General features: G+C 35.9%; 1 protein-coding gene across 7 annotated transcripts in view; it reads right to left on the bottom strand.

The window, feature by feature from the left end:
• Positions 1-4032: 4032 nt before the first annotated feature.
• Positions 4033-26617, bottom strand: part of MLIP (muscular LMNA interacting protein) — a 228300-nt gene continuing 205715 nt past the window's right edge. For 3 of the 7 annotated variants that reach the window (XM_033103382.1, XM_033103384.1, XM_033103383.1), the window contains exons 13-14: positions 15291-15344; positions 13126-13638 (exon numbers count right to left, since the gene is read on the bottom strand). In XM_033103382.1, coding sequence (XP_032959273.1) covers positions 13588-13638; positions 15291-15344 — 105 coding nt within the window. In that variant the 3' untranslated portion in view covers positions 13126-13587. Of the gene's footprint in view, positions 6318-13124; positions 13639-15290; positions 15345-26617 lie in introns of those variants that run through there. The other 4 variants (XM_033103387.1, XM_033103386.1, XM_033103389.1 and 1 more) reach the window with 4 other exon arrangements.

Below are 26617 nucleotides of genomic sequence, written 5' to 3'. Positions count from 1 at the left end.
CACTCTGAGAAAAAGGGGTGAAGGACAGCTTGCATACCACTGAAATGCATTTTATCTCTAAATCCTCTTTTATTGTGATGAAGTGCTGAGTGAGGCAGAATTTTTTTAAAAAAGAAAAAAAAAATACTTTAGTCCTTCTTCGTAATTGAAGAAACAAGTCACCTTGAGGCAGATTTTGTTCAATTGGGAAGAATTGTTCGAACAGTATGAGGCCCATCAAGATTAGGTAAGAGAAGTGGAATCTATGGCCCGAAATGGTGTTTAGCTCGCATAAAGGAGTCTTTGGATGAGGGGAACCAGAGCACAATGTTGAAACATGGTCATTCAGATTTACTACTAATAGGAGAAGTGGAGACATGAGCTATTGATCTGAAAAATAACATAATTGAAGGAATTTGCAGGCCAAGCTGATGGAGAGGTTCTCACCTATTACGATCTCTATTCAGTGGTTCTCTGTATTACTGGGGCAGTAATGACCACCATGTATGATTTTGGGAAGGATTAAATTAAAATGAGGTAACATACATAGATGAGTCTACATGTTGCGCCTTTCAGGGACTCGTAATAGATGCTAGTTCTTTCTTTTCTTAGCCCCAGTTGGCATATGGAAGGAAAATAAAAGAAAAAATATAATCTGTTACTTTAATCATCTCTATTTTCTGCCCTGTATCTTTGACTTGAGATTCATTCTAAATTGTTAATATTTACAACCAAAACAATGGTAAATCATTTTCTTTTCTGCAAAATTCAGCAGTAGATTGCCAATTCTAGATAATTTATTAGTTCTATTATGTACTTAGCCTAACTTTATTCAGTGTAATTACATTATCCACCCTTATCTGATTGATGCAAAAACATTTAATATAGCTTCTCTCTTACTTCCTCCCACCAACAGTAAAATAAACAATGTCATAACATCCTTATCTTAAGCACATAGAACATCTCTGTTCTTCCCGCTTATCTACCATACTGATCTAAGGATCTGTGGTTATCAAAAGTTTGTTGGCATAATGATCACCCAGACATTTAATATTTAAAAAGCAGATTTCTGGGCCCACTTCATATACCCTGATTCAATAAGCATGGCAAAGGACCAGAAAAAGACTTTTTTAAAAAGCATTTTCACTCATTCTGGTACAAGTGGTCCTGGTCATTCTAAAAGGTATAGCTAGGACTGTTAAGAGGCCCATGGTGCTGAAACATAACCCCACTTTCCTAAAATTATTCGGTTCCTCAATTTCAAACTGTAGAGTCAAATTTCCTACAACCAAGCAACAAATTTACATAATTATTTTAATTGGGAGGAAAACGAGAGAAGAAAAATTTAGCCTGACATATATTTTGCAAATGAAAACACTGAGCCTCATCAAGGCAGACTGATAAGTACCTAAGAAGTCACAACCCATTTATCTTGAAAGATTCTACTAAAGACTACTCCATTTTCTTTCCTACGTGAGCACGGCATCTCAACTTTCAGTTCTGCAATAAATACAACCTTAGGAGTAACTATGTGCATGTGTATTGCATGCGTACGCTTGTTCAAGATGAAATCATTATCTAGACAAGTTTAAAACATTAAAAATAATTAAAGATAAATAATTTAAAATGCACTGTAATAATATAAAAATTTCCTGCTCTGAGCTAAATGTAACTTCAAAATGATTGATTTCACATACATTTTCATTGTTTTATCAACATGATAAAGTTAAATTTGGGGGAGATTTTATTGGAGAAAAGATAAATGGAATTGTGATTTTCAACTTTTATTTTTAGAAACACTGAAAATGTGACACTCTAAAAATTCAGATCATTCTAGTTCAGGGTAGGCCCTTAAACAAAAATCACTGTGGCAGTTCAATACATTTCTGTTTAGAGATTCAATTCTTTGCTGCAAGTAAAATCTATGATTAGTGGTAGGATAGAAAACTCAGAGGAAAACATACATATTTTAATTTTCTTCCTCTTAGGAAAATGTCATTAGTTTTGTGCAAAAAGAAATGCTGGGAAAAAACTTTCTTCCTAACTAACCTAGAATATAATCATTAACAAAAGCTTGAGTTCTTGGTGGTATACTTTTCCAAATTCTGGTGAACCTATCTAATATTTTTATAACTGTAAAACAATTTTTAAAAAGTCAGAGGATGGCCTACCACATATTGTTCAAAATCTACTTCCTTTTCTAATCCTAAATACTTAAGTAAAAAATTTCATGTGTACTATATCTGTTTGTCAGGGAAAAAAAAATGCTGCTATTTTTAATTTCTCCACAATTTTTACGTAAACTAGTGTTGGGAAAAAAAAAACAAAAAGGACTGAACTGTGACCCAATATACAGTTGACAAAATTGCTGGAACCCCTACTCCCTTAAGTGATTTAATTCAGTTTAAATTTATTTGAGAATGCCTCCTCAGCCTTGTGAGAAATATTTTGCAGTCCCATTCCCATTATATCCCAATTTTTGCCTGTCTATTAGTACTTTTACAAAGCACGCTCTTAGCTAAATATTGCACAGGGGTTTCTTTTTTTCTTTGTACTTGAATCTTCTGTTTTTACTTTGAGATTCTGTTCAGTACTTCTGAGTCACCATCTGTAGACACCTGGAAAATTTAGTCTTTTTTTTGTTCTGTTTTATTTTTACATTATTTAGTACTCTGTCTATTGCGTAGTTTCAATTTTTGAATTTATTCCCAGATTTTCTAGTTAAGGAAAATCTGGACTCAGGTGCTTAAGTGATGGTAAAAAATTACAAATAAATTCATTAGAATTAAAATTTATAAGAAGAAATTAAATATATCCATTAAAGTATAAATAAAGAAAAAATTGATTTCTAGTCAAATAGAGAATATTCTAAAACATGACAGGAACATGATGTTTAATTTTACAACATGCCACAGAAATATGTGGAAAGTCCTAAAAATGTAAAATATATTTTAAAATATATTCAGTAGTATTTCCTAATTACTATTTGATTATTCCAAGGCCTCCAGACTTGGTCTAAGCAAAATAATCTTTACTTCTTACAAACCAAGTTATCCTCTCACATAGTTGATTTAATTTCTAATAGATAAAGGTTGTTTCAAACATGAAAATCCATGGCAGCCTAGTTAAAGAAGCATTTTTGTTCCCATTACTAACTGCAGAAACTTCTGTTCATCCAATAAATAAAATTCTGAAAATATTGCCTTATTACTTAAGCTTTCAATTAACTCTGGCTTCCTGAACTTTATTTCAGAGACAATAAAGAACAATATTTAATAAACATACCAGTTTTCTCCAGTGAAAATAATGAGTCCTGTGTGGGTATTCATAATGAAAAAAAAAATGCTTTACAAAAAGAAAAGTCACTACCATGTAAAGAATAGAATAACTACCCTAGTTTCCTTTCCTCTAAGTGGAATTAACTCTGAGACATGTTCAATGTTGCGTCCTAGAACTCCCCAGTGGGATGAGATCCAGTTGCTCGTTGCTGTAACTGGCTTTCTAATGGATTGTTTATTGGTGCCTTCTCTTCCCTAGCTCACTCCTTCACTTCCTCACCAGTGTTCTTTGTAATCACCTCCCAAATAAACTGTTAATCCTTGTCTTAGAATCTTCTTCCCAGGGAATGCAAAAAAAGACACAACCCCAATGTCTGTCTAATCCATACGACCTGTTCCTACCCGCTTCCTCCTCACCTGCCTGGTGCTGCTGAGCTCCTCAGGGCCCTGAATGCTAGTACCACCAACCCGAAAAGCTGCCAGTTCTCCATGTTCTCCCCACAAGCAACACTTGCCCCTCTTGAACTCATGCTTTTAAGACTCTGATCTTTGCTGAGAAACTGAACAAATAGTTTAGACCATGACATTCAGATGCAGCTTGTTTTAGTAGAAATAACAGTAGGAAAATCAAAAGATTTAGGTTTATCAATAACAATGTGGTGCCCTCAGTCAAATTACCCTTCAGGTTCAAGTTTTCATCAATAAAATGAAGACAATGATACCTGACTAACAACTGCAATTAGTTAAAGGATATAAAAGTCTCTGAGAATTGGAAAACTTAGCAGGAATAGGACCCCATGTTTAAACAAACTTCCCGTCCTGAAAGTTGTCTTTAATGACAGTATAACTTAGTGTTTCAAAGCTCAGACCTACAAATGTAGAGAGGAATGTAAAGATATAAGAGTCTAATGCATTGCTGATGGAAATGAAAATGGATACCTACATTCTAGAGACAAGCAATTTGGGAGGATTTAGATTAAGTACATGCATATTTGTGATTAAACAATTCTAATCCTGAGTATATATTCCAGAGAAATTCTCACCAAGGTTCACATGGGGGCACATGCAAGGACGTACATCACAACCATTCCTGGTAAAGGGAAGCAGCCTGAGAGATCACCACTGGGGAGGGTGGGTTGGTAAAATGTGATGGAGGTACACCATGTGGAGGTGAGGAAACAATCCACTAGTCATTTGCAGAGCAATGTGATAGAGCTTAAAAGTCATAGTGCTGAGTGGAAAAAAAAAAAAGAAAGAAAAGACCTGGAATATAAACAATAACGTTACTTACATTTAAATATATATGAGTAAAGAATATACATTAAAATCACAAAAATGTGTGCCTACAGAAGGAGAAGGCAAGATAGAAATTATTATAAAAATCATCCAATCAATCATCTAGTCAACAAGTACACGGTAGAGGGGTTTTGCCCAAACTTATAATAGCAAGCTTCACTGGGGAGTGTGATCAACTCAAACTTTTATACTCAAAGTCAAAAAATGAATGAATGAATGAATGAATGATTGAATAAAAGGCTTGGTCTTAGAATCTGATTGTCTGGATTTGAATTCTGCCTGTATCACTTACTAGCTTGATTTAACCTTTGGAGCCTATACTTATAAACATAAAATATGAATAATAATATTATCTACATCACAGACTCATTGTGAAGGTTAAATTAAATTCACATGAAGCACTGGTGTGATGTCTGGCCTGTGATAAGAGCACAGGGAACACTAGAGATTATTACCAATAATCTAAAGTGATGCCTCACACAATTTAGCAGGTTGATGGAGCAGTTTTTATTTGGAGGAGGAGAGATGAGCAGAGAACTCTGCTAAGGCTTCATTATTCCTCACCCACTAATTGAGATAACAATTTTATATTTCTAGGAGCCAACTGATGACTGACCATGAAGCAATCCAAAATGGTGGGCGAAGAATAAAGAAGGCCAGTTACTCTTCTGTAGGCAACTCTCTCGGCTTTGCTCTAGGTGGGATGATGGGGAGGAGAAGCAGTTGTCTGGGGGAGCTATGGCTCAGACACAGCTGACTTCAAGAGGAACATGGGTTATGTGCAAGGGGTGAGGAAATCAGCCTTCACTAAGGTTCCTCTACTACCAGGAGCTCACTGTGCAAATTGCCATGGGTTCTTCCTTAGTGTGTCTTGTCCTAAGCTTCCCAGTTGGGCAGAAGGCTGCAGAAGAAAACCATTTATAGAAGACTAGGACAGACTACTGGGATATGGCCAATATGTGGGAACTGGGTGTGCTGGAAAGTGGGCTCCCCGAATTGTTACCACAGTGAGGCTTTGCTCTATGTCTTTGCTGCTCCCAAGATTATGAGGACAAACTGACTCTGAAGTAGTCCCCACAAGAATCATGTGGCAACAGAGAGAGGAGAAGAGAGAGTCATGTTAGAGACATTCCAATGACACGACACTCAACATCGCTGGCCTGACCCCGATACATAGTCTATAGGGCAGCACAGAACCCCAACAGTACAGGAAAACAGGGTGTGTCATGTGAAATTCTAACGTTCTCGTGTCTAGGACCTCCCAAATGAACCCCTCGATATTAGCATCTCCTGAAAGCAGGCAAAGACTCATTTTTGTAAAACTTGTTCCTTGTCTTCACATGTGGAAAAAAAAAAAGCCAAAAGGGAATAAAACCTGATTCAGTAAGTCATGTATGCATTAAATAAAACTGGTGTTGAAAAATGGTCACAGCCATTTTCTATTTACCTATGATTCTTCTTTATTTGGCTGCTAAGTATAGGGGCATGTTAGAACTGCTGTCAGCTTAACAGAAGGTATTAAAGGCGCTAACAGTGGTGCAAGAAGCTGGAGGTAAATTTCTCCTATGCTGGGTGTTATGAGAGTATTGAGATGTTATATGCTTGCAAGAAAGTTTTTTTTTTTAGTTCCACTGCTGCACTGCTAAAGGGAACCCTCAGACTCTGGGGGCGGGGCGGGGGGGGGATGAAATCTAGCAAATTAGCACCCGCATTCCAAAAACTTTAGCGCAGCCTGGGGTTTTGGCTTCTGCTCCAACTTCATTGCTGCAAAATAAGAGAAAGTAGTAGTCAGGTGATGGAAATAAGTAAATTAAAAAAACAAATACACCCAAAAATTTATACATTTACCTTTGGGCATAGCACCTCGTATTTTAAAAAAGGATCATAAGTAGGAAAATTTTGTTTACTTTTTTCCCCCTTAGTAGCTATTTTCTTGTTACACAATTAATGGTATAATAAAGACACCAGCTTTGCTTCAAATCAGACTCTAACCTCTTAAGAGCTCAGCAGAGCTCTGGCCTCCTGCAAAGTGTTACCACAGCGTTGAAGGGTGGTGCAGCCTTAGGAAACAGCACGGCACGTCCCAGCCACATCCCCTCACCTTTCATCCCTTGGCTTCTGCCTTCCCTGTCTTTTAGCATTGACTGCATCATTCCCTGAAATGTAAACGCTAAAACAAGGAGATAAAGTGAACTGGGATTGAATTAAGTTCCAGTTTTTGCAAAATGGAACATTACAAAAGACAGGCAGGAAATTTTTTTTTCATATATTGATTTCATTGGCTTTATAATGTAGTTATGTAGTAAGGGAGTGATTCTAATAATTTATTTATCCATCCAATCTCTATGTGTTTCTATGTGATAGGGTTTGACTGTCTGGAACAGATAAGATAAATGTAGCTGAATGGAGATGCGTATTAGTAGAGCATAGATTTCAAGACAAAAATTATAGGAGAAAGCATCAAAGATGAGGTCAAAAGAGAAATTTAGTTCTAAAACATTACTCTGATAAAACATGACAGAGTGACGCCAATGGAATGAAAGGACCTTAACTTTATATTTCCAGGTGCCAAGTCATGGCTGACAATGGAACAATCCGAAACGGACTGTGGAAAATACAAGAGATCAGTTTCTCTTCTGTAGGCAACTCTCCCTGTTATGCCTTCGCCTAGATCGTAGTGTCAAGAAGTAGTGTTCTAAGACAGCCGGGGCTGAGAGCTGGCCTCAAGAGGAACACAGGCCATATGCAAGGAGTAAGGAAAGCAGATAGGAAACCCAAGTCTGGCATGGCCAAGTGACTAAGCAGGATGGTGAAACATGGATATATCCTGCATCATTTAGGAAAAACTGCATTTGTTAGACTAGAAGGAGGAGTTAGGGGAAGAGTTGCTAATACTCGGAGGTAGCTCCATTACTGCACTGATTTGTCCTGGCCGTAGAAAATAAACAGGCATGATATAAGTGAGTTGTACCTTTCATCATCTGGGATTCTCTGAAGCTTTAGAATGAATGGAAGAAATGACTAAATTACATCTCCTCTTTTTCTTTCTAACAAATAAAAACTATGATTTATTTGGATTTTCCTGAAAGTCCCAAAGTTCCTTGGTAGCTAGTAGTAGAAGAGATTTAAAGAAATCATCATGGTGTAGCTAACACTTATTAAGTGCTATGCATTTCATATGCTAAACACATTACATGCATTAACGCAGATCTTCACCATAATCCTTTAATCTCACGTTATTGATATTGAGGCTCAAAAAGATTAAATGTCATGCTCAAAACCACCATATTGGAAATTAAACCCTATGCTTTCATTTCTTTTTGTTGTTCTTGTAGTCCTTAGTTTATCCTAGCCATACTGAACCATATATCTTCTGGCTTGTCACCAGAAGACTTTAAACAGAAGTTAAATAAGGAAATACTTATAGACAGGATTATAATATTAAACAAAATATTGAACCCTCTAGGTTCTCTTTCAAATATAAGATTTTATAATTATATGAATAGTTAAATCAGATGGAAGAGGAGTCAGTAGTTGGTCCTCTGACACCATGCTGGCAAACTCAGCACTATTTCTCAGCCTTCCTGAACACACTGGCAGATCAAAGGAATATTTGGCACCACAGCTCAGCAGCTGGTTTGAAATGATGCATTATGCTATGACAGACAGAGTCGTGATCATAGACATTTTGTGAAGTTTTTAATGTCCCTTTGCCAATCTCAATCTCAATAAAGAGCTAAACAACTTGAGAAAAACAAAGGTTGACATTTAAGGAAGATGAAAATCATTAATAAAATACTTTTTGTTAGACTAGCACCAGTGGTAGTCAAGGCTCAGTATTGTATTATATTATCAGCTGAACAACTTACTTATTTTGGATACAAGAAAACATTAAAAAAAGAAAAAACTTGTGACATGTAGAAAATCATAATTTTGAAGGGAGTCAAATTCCAAAACTATTTTTATTTAGCATTTTCTTTGGGTAATAAGTGATATAGTACTGTGAAACTTGAAGCCAATGTCACAGAAAGAATTTTTATTAAAGAATGTGCTGTGTACACTGATTTTTCATTCCCTTTCAAAACAAAACCATCCATCCATACTCTTCTCTGCCAAATGAAAGCAAAATGACCTACATATGTGTTCTTGTAAATATGAAAACAGATTTCAAGTATGCAGAACTAACAGTAATTTCCAGAAAAGCTGTATCATAATATTATAAATTGTTGCATATTCATTTTATTTCTGAAAGATTTTAAATGTATTTTGGACATTTGCACAGCCACTAACTTTGGTGTAAAAACCCAAGATGTAGTATCAGAATATATTATCCATAAGCTAGAAACTATAAATATAAAGTTCAGTTATTAAGGCTCTGCAAAGGTAGCCCGATAGATAGAGAATGCAAGTGTCATGGACTCTAGAGAGCACAACATTGAATCTGGGGTCAAAAACATTAAAAACTGGATGACCTGAGCTCCAAATAGTTATTAACCTGGATTTTATTCTGTTTGTTTATCTTGAAAAACCAACACACAGAAGAATATAAGTCCTTCTAGTTCCTGACTTCTGCTCAGCTTGAACATGCCTGACTTTCTATAGTACAAAAGCCAACATTAATCTACCAAGATGGCTGAGAAGGAGAGACCCCAAAATTGTCAAACCCTCACCTCTCCTATATTAGATCCAACTGAGTCCCTAGAAAAGAAGAATAAGTGAGACATCTTTCTTTTCATTGACTACTTCAGAATAAGACTCAGATTTCAGTTGTGCCCTTGTCAACATAGGATAGGGCCAAATGGAAATTAAAAACAAGAGGCTTAATTCTCCTGGTAAAAATAAGAGATTTTCAACCCTCATTTCTTAGAACATTTACTTTAGAAAACTTGTCACTGTAAGGACATTCTCTGTTCTTTGAAATGTATATAAAGTCCTTTTGAAAACTTGATGGATATTTTGTCAGCTTTAAGACCCAGGAAAGTCTTTCTCAAGGACTTGAGAATTAAGTAAACATCCAAGTGAGATAACACCTCTATCTCCTGGTTTCTGAGGGAGGGTAAGAAGCCTAAGTTTAGCTGATACCTGACTCCAAGTTGTAAAACTACCTCCTGTCATAAAGATATGAGAAGTTTATTTTTCCTTTGTATAAAGGCAGTTAACTGACACAGGTGGTCACCTCCATTACCAGGTGATTTAGGATAAACTACGTGTAAAAAATGGGATTGTGGAGTCCTCTTACTTGAGGATGAATTGAATTATTGTTTATCTTGAGAACATGTGTATATGAGTTGTACTATATGCTTGGCTATATGAAGGGTAAGATTTATTCCTGACTTTGCAATCTCTTAGCGATTGTCTGTGATGCATATCACATTCTGGTTCAATGCTTATTCAATAACAAAATTATTTTCTTTCTCTATTGCATTTGTGAAGAGGACTTCTCGGTTAACAGAATGACTTTTTTTTTTAAATTACATTCCCCCAACATAGGCTGGGACTTACAATAGTAAAGTCATTTTGATGGGATCCACTGCTGCCAAATCTGTCAGCAGGATGTCCTTTCTTTTGTTATTTTTTTGCCTCCCTGCATGCCTAGGCAAGGTGGCTATCCATTCAGGTGCTCATATAAGGTGTCTTTAGAAGACAAATTTACCCTGGCTTTCTGGCCAGTTGTCTGTCAAAGCATATGAATCTTCTTTTAATTAGCAGTTAGCAATATCCAGATTCCAAGTTCTAGCCTAAAAGTCCAACCTTGAAGTCTCAAGGTTGTTAAAACCCAATCTGAGATTTATCAAAGCTTGATTTAGAGAAATAATATTTATGGGAAACTGCCTGAAGGGAATAGAGTGAGCCTATTGTTCTCAATAATTTCATTTCTACCCTGGAATCAAACCAGAAAATAAGAGTGCCTTCCAAGAACAAGTCACTTATTTTCTCTTGTCTACGTCCTCATCTGCAGAATGAAGATAGAGGAATGAGATGCTTGTCCCATAAAATTAGAACTTTAGACATCAATGGAGGTTCTGGAATTCAAAATAAAATAAACACAAAAAGCTTATATACACCAAGCAGTAAATCAGTTTTAGTCACCTTGCTACCGTATTTCTCCGAAAATAAGACCTAGCCAGACAAATAACTCTACTGCGTTTTTTGGAGCAAAAATTAATATAAGACCCAGTCTTATTTTACTATAATGTAAGACCAGGTCTATATAATATAATATGATGTAATATAATATAATATAGCATAACATAACATAATACCAGGTATAATACCAGGTATAATATAATATAATATAATATAATATAATACCAGGTCTTATGTAAATTTTTGCTCCAAAAGACACATTAGAGCTGATTTGTCTGGCTAGGTCTTATTTTCAGGGAAACACGGTAGCAGAATTGTTATCTTGCCAATGCTTAAATGTTCATCAAAAATCTGCAAAGAGAAGGAGTAAGAAAACAGGAGAAGAATTTGCCAAGTATGTGTTTTATGGGCAGCTAGTGAATGATTAGCTCTCAAGTTGTGTTAATAAAAAATAGATCTGAAAGGTCAGAATCAAATACATCTAATCATGTTTTTGGAAATCAATCAAGTTAAAAATAAAATAGGCCTAGGTCTGCATGTAATAGGTGATGTGAAGAGAGGCGGGTCTGTTTGTATCTCATTCCCCAGTATAACTTTCATAATAAACCTGTAGAAAGAGGAATGGGGTATAGAGCGGTTGTGGATCAAAGAGTTGCTGAATTCACAAGACATGATGAATACAATCAGAAATAATTATTGCTACTTGAATTTAATTTCTTCTAAGTAACTCTACTCAGAAATCATTTATCTCAGGCAGGGAGTTTGCTCAAAATTAGATAGTGTTACATATACACCTTCTTGGAGATTACTACACTGGTGTGAATAATTGAAATTCATGAAAGCGAACTTCTTTGAAAATTGACCACAATAGTCAAATCAATTATTTAGGGATCTGATCTGCTCGTATGGGGGTCCATCAATGGCCAAGTATTTTTTTTAAATGCTATATAAAATGCTAAATAAAACATCCTTTGGAATTTACTAGCCCCAGAACAAATAACATCAAATGCTATGCCCCACCCTAGCCAATTTTCCAAACCTGGTGTGAAAGAAAAAGAAAAAAAAAAAAAAAAAGACACAGGCAAATTAAGTTTTACCAAAAAAATTACAGTGAACTTAAACATAGAATAGATTTCTCAAAATTAATCTACCAAAGGTTAAAGCCATGTCAAACTTTTATGACATTAGACAGGAATATGTGACCCAAAGTTTTATTAATTCAAAGCATTCCCTGATAAGAAATTTATTATAATTCTCCTGCTTTTACTTTCAAATTTTTGTTTCCAAAATTAAAAAACATGTGACTGGCTTTCTTAGACTGCCAATGAAGAAGCTAGAATTTGAGGGTCTCAACTCTTGTTGTACATTTGAATCACTCAGGGAGGTTTTAAAACAGCAATGTCTTTGCCCGTGTCCAGAGATTCTTGATTTAACCCGCCTGGAGTGGAACCCTGCTCTTGGAGCTCTTAAAAAATCCCAGGAGACTCTAATGGTCAGCCAGATTTGAGAACCACTGAACTAACTGATAAGTAGAACTGTTGTTCTGAGTTACTTCTTTTAAATGTACTGTATAAAATATGTGACTTATGAAAAAAATGAACAAATCAAATAAGTCTGGTTTTAAATAAATTACCAAGTTAATTTAAAAAACTAGTATCTACAAATAGCATAATCAAATACAAGAAATGGGAGTCTGATAGTAAGAAAGACAGATTGCTATCTTTAGGAAATGACAGAATAACTACGTAAGAGGCAAATTCTGAGATCCGATCAAGGGCCCTTTCATAATCGTTTATTTGCACTGGATTGGTAACCGCAATGTTTTACCCCTTAGGACATATAGTTATAAGACCAGAATTGCTGTATAAAAACAGATAGTTTTCATAGTTGGTGCTTTGCAGATAAATAAATAACAAAGAGAGGGAAAATATATGGGTCACTATTACAGTGTGACCACATATCATAAGGAATTGTAAAATTTGCTGAATTGCTCCAAAACATGCCAATGTTGTAAGAAGTAAAACACAGCACAGCAGAAGCAGAAAATGTCCTTTTGCTTAATTATTTACAAGTTTTTTAATAATAACAGTAACTCACTGTCTCTCACAATGGCTAAACTTCAAACTTAAGTTTCTTTTATGGTATTTTTCATATATTCCAAACATGAGGTTGAAACCTTTTTTTTTGACAATCTTATTCACTCGCTTAATTTTGTTTTGTCTTTAAGGTTGTGATAATTGGTGCAAAAAAGTTTGCAAATATTACAATACTACATCTACGCTGCTCTTTTTGCAACATAGTCTTTCAGCATAACCCAACATTCAGAAGTTCCTAATTCAGCATTTATTATCTGAACTGGATGCTTTTGTTATTTAAATAATCGACTGATATTCAATTATTGTGTAGAAACATTCTTAATGTGTAAAGATAGCCTATGTGAACTTGAGCCAAAATTACATTTGAAAGAAACAGAACATTTGATTATTATATATTCACCCGAAAATCGCAAAATTTATTTAACCATTCTCCTATTTCTGGACATACATATTTGTCAAATTTTTCACTATTACATAATTTGCCACCATCACACTGAAAGGGCTACTACATTTGACAAAGAGTTAATATCCTAATATATAAAGGGAGTTTACAACTCAGTAAGAAAAATATTACCATATACCAGTAGATAAATGCATAACTTAATGCAAAAGCAAAATAGACAAAAATAACAGAAAATACAGAATCTTTAAAATGCAAATAAAATGAAAGATAATTTCCCCCTTTAAATTACAAATATTTTAAAATATGATTTTAAAGGAGAAATAGATTTAGATAATATAGACAGAGATTTAGATGAAGACAGAGAGTTAGACAGGGTACAGCAGAATGCTTAAGAGCCCAGGATTCAGGCAGTCACATCTGGATTCCTGATTGTGCAGACACTTTCCAGCTATTTGGCTTTAGGCAATATACTGATGTCCCTCAGCCTCAGTTTCCTCATCTGTGAGATGGAAATAATAATAGGACTTAACTTACAATGTTTTGTGAAGATTAAGTAAAATAACGCATATAAAGTACATAACACTTTTTAACATACACTAAGCTCTCAATAAATTGGTAATTATAATACATCTCAATATGGCAACTGTACATGGAAACAGGTATTCCAACAGGCTCCTGGTAGGATGAAATGCTACAATTTTTCAGGAATGCAATTTAGCTACATGTATCAAAAGTCTTCCATATGTTTATACTCATGGAAGGAATAATCCTATCTTTAAAAAATCAGAGCGGTGGTCAAGGACATAAATCCACACCTATTCTTAACATGGCTTTTATATTTTAATAACTAATGTTATAGCACAGAGGCACATTGGTCTTATATGATAAAAGATTTTAAAATTTGCAAATAGGGATGTCAGTTTATGAAAAGTGGAGGAAAATATTCAGATTTTATTTGGAATTTTCTTTTTCTTTCTTCTTTTGTACGGTTTTTTGTTTTTGTTTTTGTTTTCCCTAAACTTGGAGGCTGCAAAATTGAGCATGCCTCACTTATGATAGTATCTGAAATGAATGAGTGAGCATACTTATTCCTTTCTTAAAGGTAAGCCCTTTAAAAGAAATCACTTTTTTTATACTTGCCACTTTGCCTGAGAGGATGTGGAAGAAAAAAACATTGCTCAATTATTCTAGCTCTTGATTAACAAAATTAAAACTTTCTTTACACATTTTTTTCTGTCTCTCTGGTATAGTATTTATAATTTTTTTTAAAAAATTAATTATATGTATTATATAATTATACATAAATATATAATTATACATAAATATATAATTATAATTATACATAATTATATATAATTACATATAAACGTATATAAATTATATATATAATTTTTAAAATTATAAAGACTACATAGATAGATGGATAGATAGATAGATAGTCTATCACTTCAAAAATGTGAAAGTGGCTAACCATTTGCAGGAAATTTAGAGGCTATGTTTGAGCTGGCATGTTTTTGCCTGTATGCTACCTGCCATATGCAAAACTCACTTGGGGGTCAAGAAACTGAGATACTGTGAGATACTGAGACCTCTGACTCAGAAGAGACACCATAAGTATTATGGGACATCCACTGACCCTCTAGATAAAGAAAACAACAGTGGTTTCACAGTGAATCCAAAGAGGAAATCACAAAGACAAAACAGAACGGAAGGAATTAGTTTGTGATCAAGGGGCTACACACCTGGGAACCTCTGGTATCACCTTCCACATTAAGAAGCAGCAAAAGTTTACTTATTTAACTATCAGAGGTTTCTGAACAACACAGAGTGGGCCATTTAATTATTTCTTTAAAAAAACAAAACACAATCTCATATATATATATATATATATATATATATATATGAATAATATTGTGTTTTGTTTATATATATGTGTGTGTATATATATATATTTATATATATAAATATATATATATATATTTATATATATATATATATATATATATAGAGAGAGAGAGAGAGAGAGAGAGAGAGAGAGAGAGAGAGAGAGAGAGAGAGAGGGAGAGGAGAGAGAGAGAGACAGGCTTATTTCTACGACTTAATATCTCATGGAAATGGATAATTAGATCTCCAGCTGTATCTTACATTTACCTCTTTGGAATCAAGAGTTTCATGTTCAGGAATAGCCACCATTGGATGACTCAGCTTCATAGAAAAGATGCCCAGGATGTGATGAGGGGTAGAAGTGAGGAGAAATAAATATTTAAATTTCATTTGAATAGATAGTTAAACAATGACATAAGTATACTATTACTGTTCGTAGTAGATTCTACCAAGTGTAAACATTAAAATTTGATTGTTATTCAAAACAAAGGAAGATATTCTTAACATAGAAAAAAATTTGGCAGATGGTGAATACTTTGAGCATAGGACCACACCTTATTTATTTTTCTGTCCCACATAAACTCTAACAGTGCTTAGCATATAGCCAAGACAACAGTGCTTAGCATATAGCCAAGATAGTTATTAAATGTTTATTGAATGAATGAATTATTAAACCACATGGACAGATATCATAAAGGAGAAACAAAGTTATATTTCTTTCAACTCCCACAATAGGCCTAAAATTGAAAAGTTCCAAAGCAAAAGAGATAAATCATGTTCAGACCCACAGTTAATGCAGCTTTATCTATAGATAGTAAATGCTTACTTGGAATGTAAAGCATTGTGCATTACTGCAAACAGTAATAATCTCAATATGCAGGGACTTCATAAACATTGCGATCTTACCAGATGATGTTATTATAATGTAGTATACAACACAGTGACTCTTTAATAAAAGGGAGTTTCTTTTGTTTATATAAGAATTTTAATTATTGCATGGGTCTTCTGAGCACTACACATACGCTTCAACTTGTTAAGATGGAAGAAAGTCATAGATATGCAAGAAAAAGAGATAGAATGAGTGACACACACACACACACACACACAAATAAAGAGAAGGGAGAACAATCATTTGTGATAAATCTCTATATCCCCTTTTTTCACTGTCTCTCCTTACTCCAACTTTAGGGTAACCAAAATACCTGATTTGATATGAACAGTCGCTGTTTATGCTATTGTCCTGAACAAATCAGGGCTATGGAAATGACTGGCTCCCTTTTACTCTTAATAATGTCCTGAACTGATAAATAAATCGCAGAACAGTGACTAGCTCCTAATCCTCCAGGGCAATTCAGAGAATCCCAGAAATTTAGATGTCGCCCAGGAGGACGCCAACACTGGCTGTTGGGGAGGTCAACCTCACATTTCCTCAGCCTTCCCTGTGTTCTGGCAAGTTTTCAGGTTTCCCATTATGCTAGTCTCCTAAGATAGAATAAGACAAATATTCTGAAAGACAAATATTCTGAAATTTGAAGATGTAGGAACACTCCCAGTAAAATATTTACTGAGACTGAAAAAGCAATTGAGTAATCATGTGATATCTACTTTTACATTCCATTCCTTCTTTTCAATATAGGTATTCATTCATTTAAGTCTATTTCATTTTAATCATGAATTTCAAAAGCTATGTGTTAATTATCCTAATCAACAAAAAAGAACAGAAAATGATTGATTCTCATCAATTGGTAATCCCCAATTCATTTATATTTGGCTTTGGAATGCTTTTTTCTACTTAATATCTTTTGTCATAATAGGTTTGCCTTTTATTATCCTCAAGCTGACCAAAAAATGTTAAATAAAATGTGATTTTGTTCATGGATTTAGTCATCATCATTTATTATGTACTCACATGATAAATTATACATATTTGTTTATTTAGTTTTCACAACAACCTGGTAAGGTGAGCACTAATTTTACCCTGTTTTACAGATGAGAAAACTAAAATTGAGAGGCAGAATAACTTATTCAAGGTCCAGACCTAGTAAGTGGCAGAGCCATGACTGGAATCCAGGGTGACAGTCTCCAGAGACTGTGCTTTCAAAGCAAGTGTGAAGTGGCAATATGCTGGGAAGATACTCAGGAGATCGGAGCGGGAGACGGGAAGGGAGAAATGTGTACCATTCTGCAAAAGGAAAAGGCACATACTAAAATAAAGGCAAGAGTGCCCCTTTCGGAGATCAGAAGCAGGTCAGGAGTGGCTGGTCCAACTCTGAAAGGGCGTGCACAAGACACAATACAATGGAGTTTATATGTCAGATAAGGAGTCTGGGCTTCATTCTCCAGGCAGTGAGAAGCCAATGAGGTACTCTAAGAAAGGCCTATGTGTGGTCAGCCTTTCATTTCAAAAAAGTTACTGTGGCTGAAGTGCACAGTATGGATGGGGGAGGGCACTGGAGAATATTTAAGTAATGAGAGAGAGAGAGAGAGAGAGAGAGAGAGAGAGAGAGAGAGAGAGAGAATAGAGAAGGTTTAAATTAAAGCATTGCCTTAGAGACTAGAATAGACTCAAGTTTTTCTGGGTGACTCTAGGCCCCCCTACTCCCTAGAATGAAAGAAACATCCGGTAGACCTGTTGATATTTGTTGATTAGGGAAGAAGTATTGGGAAATGTTGGACAGAAATAATGTTGAATGCTGATATCTCTGTTGAATGCAAAGATTTTATAATGCACGAGGGCTAGAGATGGTAAGTGGGGAGAAAAGTAAAACATGGTGTGAAAATCCCATGACAGTCAGAATGCAAATAATGAACATAAAACATTAAACTAAATTCTATATTGGTGATTGGCTTGCTATCTACATAGACAGAGTAAGTGAATACTGAAGGACACAGAGACTCCTCCAAGCCTATTTACTTGGTGGTAAGTGTTCTGGAGAACAAATGACTATTTTGCATCCAAAAAATAAAATGAAAAGTTAAAATTTTATTATCAGATGATTATTCAACATAGAAGGATCAATGAAAGGGAAAGCTCAGATGACATGAAACAAAACGTACTTTTATCCTGGATGGAGACTTCAGAGCCAGATATTTATAACAGACTAATTAGACCTTTGCTCACTCACCATTGCGGAATCACCAACATTGTGGTATTTGAATAAAATGTTCAGTTGGTTTTATTATACTCTTGATCACAGCTGCCACCAAAGTAATATAAAGCCTCGTGAAATGTTTGTTACCAGTGTAGGGCTTTCTCATAAAGGTCACTGCTTCTCCAAAGGTAACACAAACTTGTCTGACAAAGACACATAAAATTCCCTCAAACCAACTAGAAAAATGAGAACCCTGTAACTAGCCTGTTTCCCCGAAAATAAGACATAGCCAGACAATCAGCTCTAATGCATCTTCTGGAGCAAAAATTAATATAAGACCTGGCCTTATTTTACTATAAGACCAGGTCTTTAATGTAATATAATGTAATATAATATAATATAATATGCGGTCTTATTTTACTATAAGACCCAGTCTTATATTAATTTTTGTTCCAAAACACATTAGAGCTGATTGTGTGGCTAAGTCTTATTTTTGTGGAAACAGGGTAGGAAAAAAAAGGAAAGAAAATATGCAAAATGTGCTTAAATCACTTAATTCTTTAATTTACCTGAGAAATGGAACTCAAAGCTCTAGCTTTTATGAAACAACTCTCTCACCTACACGAAGAAGTAGGTTTTCTTGTCTGCCAGAAATTAGGAAGCTGAGGAAGTGTTGCAAGAAATGTGAACATTTTTTAATTGCCAGAGGTGCTACACATGCTATTCAGAATTCACTTCTTCGGAATTTTTTTCTTTTTTTTCTGAATCACATCCTCTTGTAAACATCCTTTACTCTATTTGCCTACATAAGCTGTACCTTCTACTTCTGTCTCCCCACTTAGATTTGTGAACTACTCAAGCTAGAGTGAAACTTTCTTAAGAACATCTCTCAAGAGAACTGACAATTACTGTAGCAATACCTATATAAAATACTGTGTTTCATAATAGTAGAAGGTTGGCATTATGAGACTGTCAGCCATGGGAAGTCATGTGGATGATATGTGACTCGTCTTTAGTTTTCTGCACCCGACATGGGGCCTCTTTAGCACAGAGCAGACACTAAATTAGTACTGAATGAATAAATTAATGAAAGAAAGAAAGAATGAAATAGCTAGAAAAAACAAAGAGGGTTTTCTGACGTGTAGAACTAAAGAAGTCTGTATTAGGGAACAATGAGAAAGTGTTTTCTACATTCCTACAAGTCTCGTTTATATGAAACTTTGTAAGCTGGAGACCTTTGAACTAGAACTCTCACACATGTGTGCTCTCTTTGACCCTCAACAACTCTTCTGCTTTCCGATTGAATTTCGTAGTCAGTGTTGGAGTTCACAGATTCTACTTGCAGGTTTGTGTTTCTTTCTCTTGAACTGCTCAAAAGTCTTCCAACACTAGTCCTGCAATCATTTTGATCCGTGCAGCAGCCTGCCCCTTTCAGATGAAGCTGATGAGCTCCAGGTCAACACAGCCCCACCACACTTACTAAGAGGAAGCCCAGTGTCAGAGGCGGCCTATTATCATGCTTATACATAACAGAGGGTGCCAAAAAAATGTATACACATTTTAAGAAAGGAAAATACTGTATTAATTGTAATACTCAATATATACCAATAACAAAAGATGACTACAAGTCGCATCTGACTTCTGCAATTACAAAAGGTGCTCCTAGTGGTTACCATCAGTGTCCAGACACTTCTAATTATGGTGAACTACTGCTTGAGCACAGATAATGTCTCTTAAAATGTGTATACATTTTTTTGGCACCCTCTGTGTATCTGCCTCACTTCACTCATTTAAGGGATCTGGCCTAACACAATATTTTGAGTTTTTCATCCCTGATTTACAATAGGTACCAGTGCATAGGAAGCACACAGGGAATCTTCTAAATTTCAGATTCTGATACGAAAGGTCTGGAGAGGGAGGGGCCTGAGAGTCTGCATTTCTAAGGGGCTCTCAACTGATGCTAATATTACCATAGTGGAGTCGTGAGGCCATAGCCAGTGCTTTTGTACGAACTGATGCAATGGATGTTTTTCAGGTATTATCTAGTCACAAGTGAATTTAATTATATTCAAAATGTCCTAATCGATTAAGTTGTACTACAGTTGTGTAACTAAATAATTTAGCACAGATCTGTTTTATTAAGTGCCTGCAAATATCCCAAGCACTTGGCTAGATGTTAGCAATACAACAGTGAGCAAACAGACATTGTCCCTGTCCTTGGAGACCAGGGTAGTGGGAGAGAGATATTAGTTATATTTAATCAGGAATATCTGATTATATACACAAAATAATGTGTTCTGAAGTGAAAGTTCGGAGTGCTATGTTCGTAACAGATAAATCTGTCTTAGTCTAGAAGGATGACGGAATCTGTCCCCAGAGGCTGAAATACAAAGGATAAATCGCCTAATAGCAATAAACGGTCTGTAGAGTACATATGAAATTAGTAGCTGAAAAGAAATTACAGTTAGGCTGAATGGAAGATAGGGAGAAAATCTGGAGTGAATGGGCAAAATGAGTGTGAGAATGTCAAGAACTGAGTCTGGAGGATTACTGTGCAGGTGTTTTGCGTGCATAAACTCCACTTAGGAAACAAAGGAGTAAGCCTTGGACAATGCTCATTAAATGAATGAAGGCTGTTAAATATGAGTTTATCTCATTCTCCAAAAAAATTGCAAGCTGCTGGAGGTCAGGGGCCATCATATTCCAGCACTTGTGCACCAAACTCTAGTTGACTTATTTCATTGCTGAATATCTATGCCTTGGGCCAAAACGTGAGTAGTGTGCCTCTGAGTTTTTCCTTAATGAGGGCTGTTTATGATATGAGCAATGAGGAAACAGTCTGTTTTAAATGATAGAGACAGCTACTCCTATCCATATGTCTTAAAGATTTCATCTGCATTAGCCTGAAATATTAAAAACAAATGAACAAATAACATCAGTAGCTTAAATATTTATTTTTAGAATTTAACATACAGCATCTCTGTTTGGTGATGCCCAAAGGTTTATGAGTTCACTTATACCACTAAATCCCTATGTGACCCGGGGAAAGTCCCTTTGTCTCTAGACCTCAGTTTCCATTTCTTTAAATCTGGGCCCTAACTAGATGAGTTCTAGTTCCTCTTCTACTTAGATAATTCAATGAATTTGTGATGCTTAAGCAAAAATCTGTTGGTTGATAAATGATGCTGTATTAGAAAAAAAAAAGAATTTCCTTTTTTAAGTCTCTTGTACTCAGCCACAGCTGAGGCAGACGCAAAGCTTACAGCAATAGTAAAAATGAACTCTCCATAAAATCTTAACTGGCATCCTTAATATCAGTTCTTAGCTGTGACACTTGCTCCTTGTATGAACTTTTATAAACACTATTACATTTTACATTACTTTGTGTATTCCCTGAGTATTATCATATACTTAGTTGGCATTTGGTACAGGTGAATCATCTTTTAAACCCACAGAACACTTATTGTTAACTGCTGGTCATTAACATCATTACATGGGAGTCTAAGTGCCAGTACGTATAATACTTGTCTAATACCAGTAAGAAATACTTGAATAATACTTGTCTAATACCAGTAAGAAAACAAGAATTTTCTTCTCTGATCTCTGTAAAAGGTCTGTTAAGATATGGCTGAAATTCCCAATTACACTATTTTATTCTTGGCCTTTTCTTGTCTATCCTAGAAGGCACAGACTTGGGACATGTTAGAATTCCCTCTTCCAAAGATCACTATCTAAGTGACAGCATAATGAAATTATTTTTTTCCATTCACTATGTGCTCAGCCTGTTTTGAAAACAAGAATCACATCCCTACATTACTCACATTTTTCATCTAGAGTTGCTTCGTTCTCAACTAGAAAACCACCTCCCCAAAGAGATTAACGTCAATGCTCACTTTTTGCATTGCAGTTCCCAGGTTGTAATGAAAATGGAGCAGACTCCATATTCCAGCATCATATTAGACCTCAAAATAAATTCTAGAAACCGAAATTGGAATTGACAAGGAAGGTCTATTTGTTGTTTCTTTCTTTCTGCTATCCTTTAAGGATGCAATTAACTGCTTAGGACAACAGACAAAACATCATTTTCAATATCATACTAACTCTAATATAATCATAAACCAAACGTCTCTTTCTTCACAAAAACAATGTTGGTGGAATTGTTTTCTCCCCGTACTTTCTCTTCTATAGAACATAAGGTGTGCTAGCCATTTTATTCCAATATGACATATAATGGAAAATAAAGACTCCATATTAAGACTCTTAATCTCATAAATATTTTTCAATTCCTGCCCTGCCTTAGTCCCTTTCGAACTAATATGCAACCAGTTATCCCAACTTAAAAGAACGTATGTCAGAACCCAGGAGAGTTAACAGATGTCAAGTGATTTATCACAAAAATTATTATACTGGTAAAAAAAAAAATCAAAGATGAAGAAGATAGGACCATAACAAACATATATCCCCAATAATACAGTCTCAAAGTTTTAAGATTTTGCAATGGTTGAGCTATAATACTTTGAGAGCAAGAAGAGGCCTTACACTTCATTTGAATGTTTTAACTGTTAAAGAGGTATTTCAGTGCCCAGTGGGAGCTAAATAAATATTTTAAATAACCTGAGAAAGAGTGCAACCCCCACAGTCATATCTTTCTTCCACAAAACAGATTACTATTCGATTCACAGAACATGTGGAACATATGGTTTATATGAGGGTAAATGGGTATCATTAACTCATGGCTGTAAATGAAATGTCTGAGTTGTTCTTCAATCAGTCACACAAAGATAAACTTCAACAAATTTAGCATCTAAAAGAATTTTACATGCATATTTTAGTGAAAGGAGTAAAACAGTGTTCACTTTAAACAAGATAAGGCAACACAGGAAATGTTGCCCAAAGTTTCAAAGTAAGAGATTCCTTGACTATGTAAATACCACATGATGGCACATATGGCTTTTGTTTAATGGAGTGTATAAAAGGATAACAAATTAAAGCAATGAGACAAACAATTAGGTTCAAGAATTTTAAACAGATAAAACTGATGTTTTTGCAGGTCAAGAACTATTGAATAATGGCAATTTCATGTAAATCAAATTCAAATTCATGGAAAAGACATTTTTTAAAAAGCAATACATTATAATAAGGTTAGATATATAAATATAAATATATATGTAACATACACATATATATGTGTATATATATATACACATATATATACACTATATATGTATAATTATATGACTCAATTTGCAAAGGTAAATGCTGCCATCAGGGTTTTCGTTATATTTCAGGGCCCATAACAGCCTCCTTCCACAGACCAATGCCCTTAGCTGAGATGAACGTCCTAAAGTTGAGTTACTTGACCCTTTTCCCACATTGTGGCCCACAGCCAACGATTGGCTGATAAGGTCTATCAAAGTTCAGCTCCTTTGCCTCAATGGGAGATAACTTGGCAATTTATGCTCCGGAGTCCCCTGCCTGCGAATTAGGCTGCTCTTTCTTTCCCAATTAGGACTCACTCATTCCCTCCTCTACAGGACGATTTTCAAAGAGCACACCCTCAATAAATCACAAAAGGCTGAACCCCTGCCTCAGACTCTGCTTCTAAAGAAACAGATCTAAGATACCATGCAGTGGGAAAGGGGCAGGTGGCAGCTGAATGTTGTAAAATACAAGGAGCTTATTTTTCCTTAATGTGTCCATCTACACAAGGTACAAACTGATGGTGATTTATTTTCTCTATGCTTATAAAACACAAGTATGTCAATAAATTATGAGAGGTCAGCATGTTACTTTACGAGAGCTTTAAAAATCATCTTTACCTCACTAAAAATGCTATCCAGCCTGCCTCCTACCACACATCTCTTTCAAATTAGCAAATTCTTCATTTTTAACATGATTGTATTAAAACTGTTGCAGTGGAAGATGGTGGAGTAGGTAAATGCTGTGCTTGCATCCTCTCATGAGCACATCAAAATTACAACTAAACTAAAGAACAACCATTATTAAGAATCACCTAAAGTCTAGCTGAACAGAAGTCCTACAACTAAGGATATACAGAAGAAGCCACCTCAAGGCTGGTAGGAGGGGAGAAGGTGTGAAACAGGCTGGTACCAAACCCGCATATGGCAATTAAAAATCAGGAGGGCTATCTCAGCTGTGGAAGTCCGCTCTGAGGAGTGAGGGGTCCAGCCCTACACCATGCTCCCCAGTCCAGGGTTCCAGTGACAGGAAGAGAAGTACCCACAACTAATGGCTGTGAAAACCAACAGAGATTGTAGCTGAGTGAGATGGAGGATGGCAGAATCCCAGGCGATCCTTGTAAAGGGCCCGCACATAGACTTACTGACAGGACTCATTTTCTCAGAGCTCCAGTGCTGGGGCAGCAGCTTGAAAGGTATCAGGGACATACAGGGAGGGCTGAATTGTCCAGCCTCAGGGCGAGAGCTAGAGGGGCAGGTTTCTCCCAGACAGAAGTGCTGGCAGAAGCCATTCTTTCTTTGTTGAGCCTTTCCCCCTCTTAGCCCACAGGTGCAGGCAGGTGCCATATCTAAGTCTTTATCAACCTGGCTAACACCATTCACCCCACTATGGTGATTCACTGAGACCCTGCCTCACCCAATTTGTAGACCCACCCAATCTGCATCCAGTGACTTTCCCATACAAACAGGCTGTCTTGGCTCATGCTGTGGACTTTCCTAAATTCTCTCAATGGTTCACAAACCCCAAACAAGCAGCATTCTCGACATGCCCTGTACCACTTGCTAAGCAGCCCCAAGCCAGCACTACTGGCCGTTGGCCTTGGTTCAAAGCTTAGCCTCTCCCAGGCACCTCCACATCCAGCACAGTTGGAAGATATCTGTGGATCACTTTGTAGCTCATACCAAGTGGCCCTGGGAAGAACACAGGTGGAGGCTGAACTAGACCCTCCCTGTGGCTGGGTCCCTCCCAGGAGGCCCCAGTGGCCAGCTTCAGACAGCCACTTCCATAGATGACACACCCAAAGAGCAGAATAAGCAGGCACTGGAGCCCTGCTAAAGTGACTCCTGCTCTATAAAGCCTATGCACAATAGTTCCTCCACTGTAATCACAGTTAGTCCTCACAATTAATCAGTTGAGGGTCAATCCCTGCCAGGGACGTGCAAACAGCAACGAAGGCTCAACTACAATAGGAAGGCATACACAATCCATACAAGGGCTCAGGTGACCAGAGACTGTGCCACTGGGCCCCACAGGATACCTACTTTATAGGGCCACTCTACTAACACTGGGAGACATAGCAGCTCTACATAACACATAGAATCAAACACAGGGAGGCTACCAAAATGAAGAGACAAAGAAACATGTCCCAAATGAAAGAACAGAACAAAGCTCCAGAAAAAGAATTAAACAAAATGGAGACAAGCAATCTACCAGATGCACAGTTCAAAACACTGGTTATAAGGATACTTAATGATCTTAGTGAGAACTTCAACAAAGAGATAGGAAACATAAAAATGCAGACATAAAACAAAAAGAACCAGTCAGATATGAAGACTATAATAACTGAAATGAGGAATACATTAGAAGAAATCAACAGTAGATTAGATGAAACAGAGGATTGAATCAGCAATTTGGAACATAAAGTAGCAGAAAACAACCAATCAGAACAGTAAAAATAAATAAATAAATCCAAAAACTGAGAATAGTTTAAGGGTTCTCTGGGACAACATCAAGTGTACCAATATTTACATCATAGGGGTACCAGAAGGAGAAGAGAAAGAGCAAGGAATTGAAAACCTATTTGAAGAAATAATGATGGACAATTTCCCTAACCTGTTGAAGGAAACAGACATACAAGCCAAGAAGCTCAGAGTCCCAAACAAGATGAACCCAAAGAGGCCCACACCAAGACACATCATAATTTAAATGTCAAAGGTTAAAGACAAAGAGAGAATCTTAAAAGCAGCAAGAGAAAAGCAGTTAGTTACCTACAAGGGAGCTCCCATAAGATTGTCAGCTGATTTCTCAGTAGAAACTTTGAAGACCTGAAGGGATTGACACAAAATGTTCAAAGTGATGAAAAGCAAGGACCTACAAGCAAGGTTATTCTGCCCAACCAAGATTATTCTATCATTTAGAATTGAAGGACAGATAACAAGTTCCCAGAAAGGAAAAAGCTAAAGGAATTCATTACCACCAAGCCAGTACTACAAGAAATGTTAAAGGGACTTATTTAAGAAAAATTTTTAAAAAGATCAAAATATGACTATAAAATTATAAAAACTACATATCTATCAACAATTAATTTAAATGCAAATGGATTAAATGCTCCAATCAAAAGACATAAGGTGGCTGAATGGATTAAAAAAAAAAAGACCCTTACCTAGGCTGCCTACGAGAGTCTCACTTCAGACTGGAAGACACACACAGATTGAAAGTAAAGGGATGGAAAAAGGCATTTTGTGAAAATGAAAACAAACAAACAAAAATCTGTGGTAACAATACTCCTACCAGACAAAATAT

The sequence above is a fragment of the Rhinolophus ferrumequinum genome, chromosome 3 (genome assembly GCF_004115265.2).
Source record: "Rhinolophus ferrumequinum isolate MPI-CBG mRhiFer1 chromosome 3, mRhiFer1_v1.p, whole genome shotgun sequence".
Classification (NCBI taxonomy): Eukaryota; Metazoa; Chordata; class Mammalia; order Chiroptera; family Rhinolophidae; genus Rhinolophus; species Rhinolophus ferrumequinum.
Note: the sequence above shows the minus strand (reverse complement) of the source record. Positions and strands in the feature narration are given on the sequence as shown.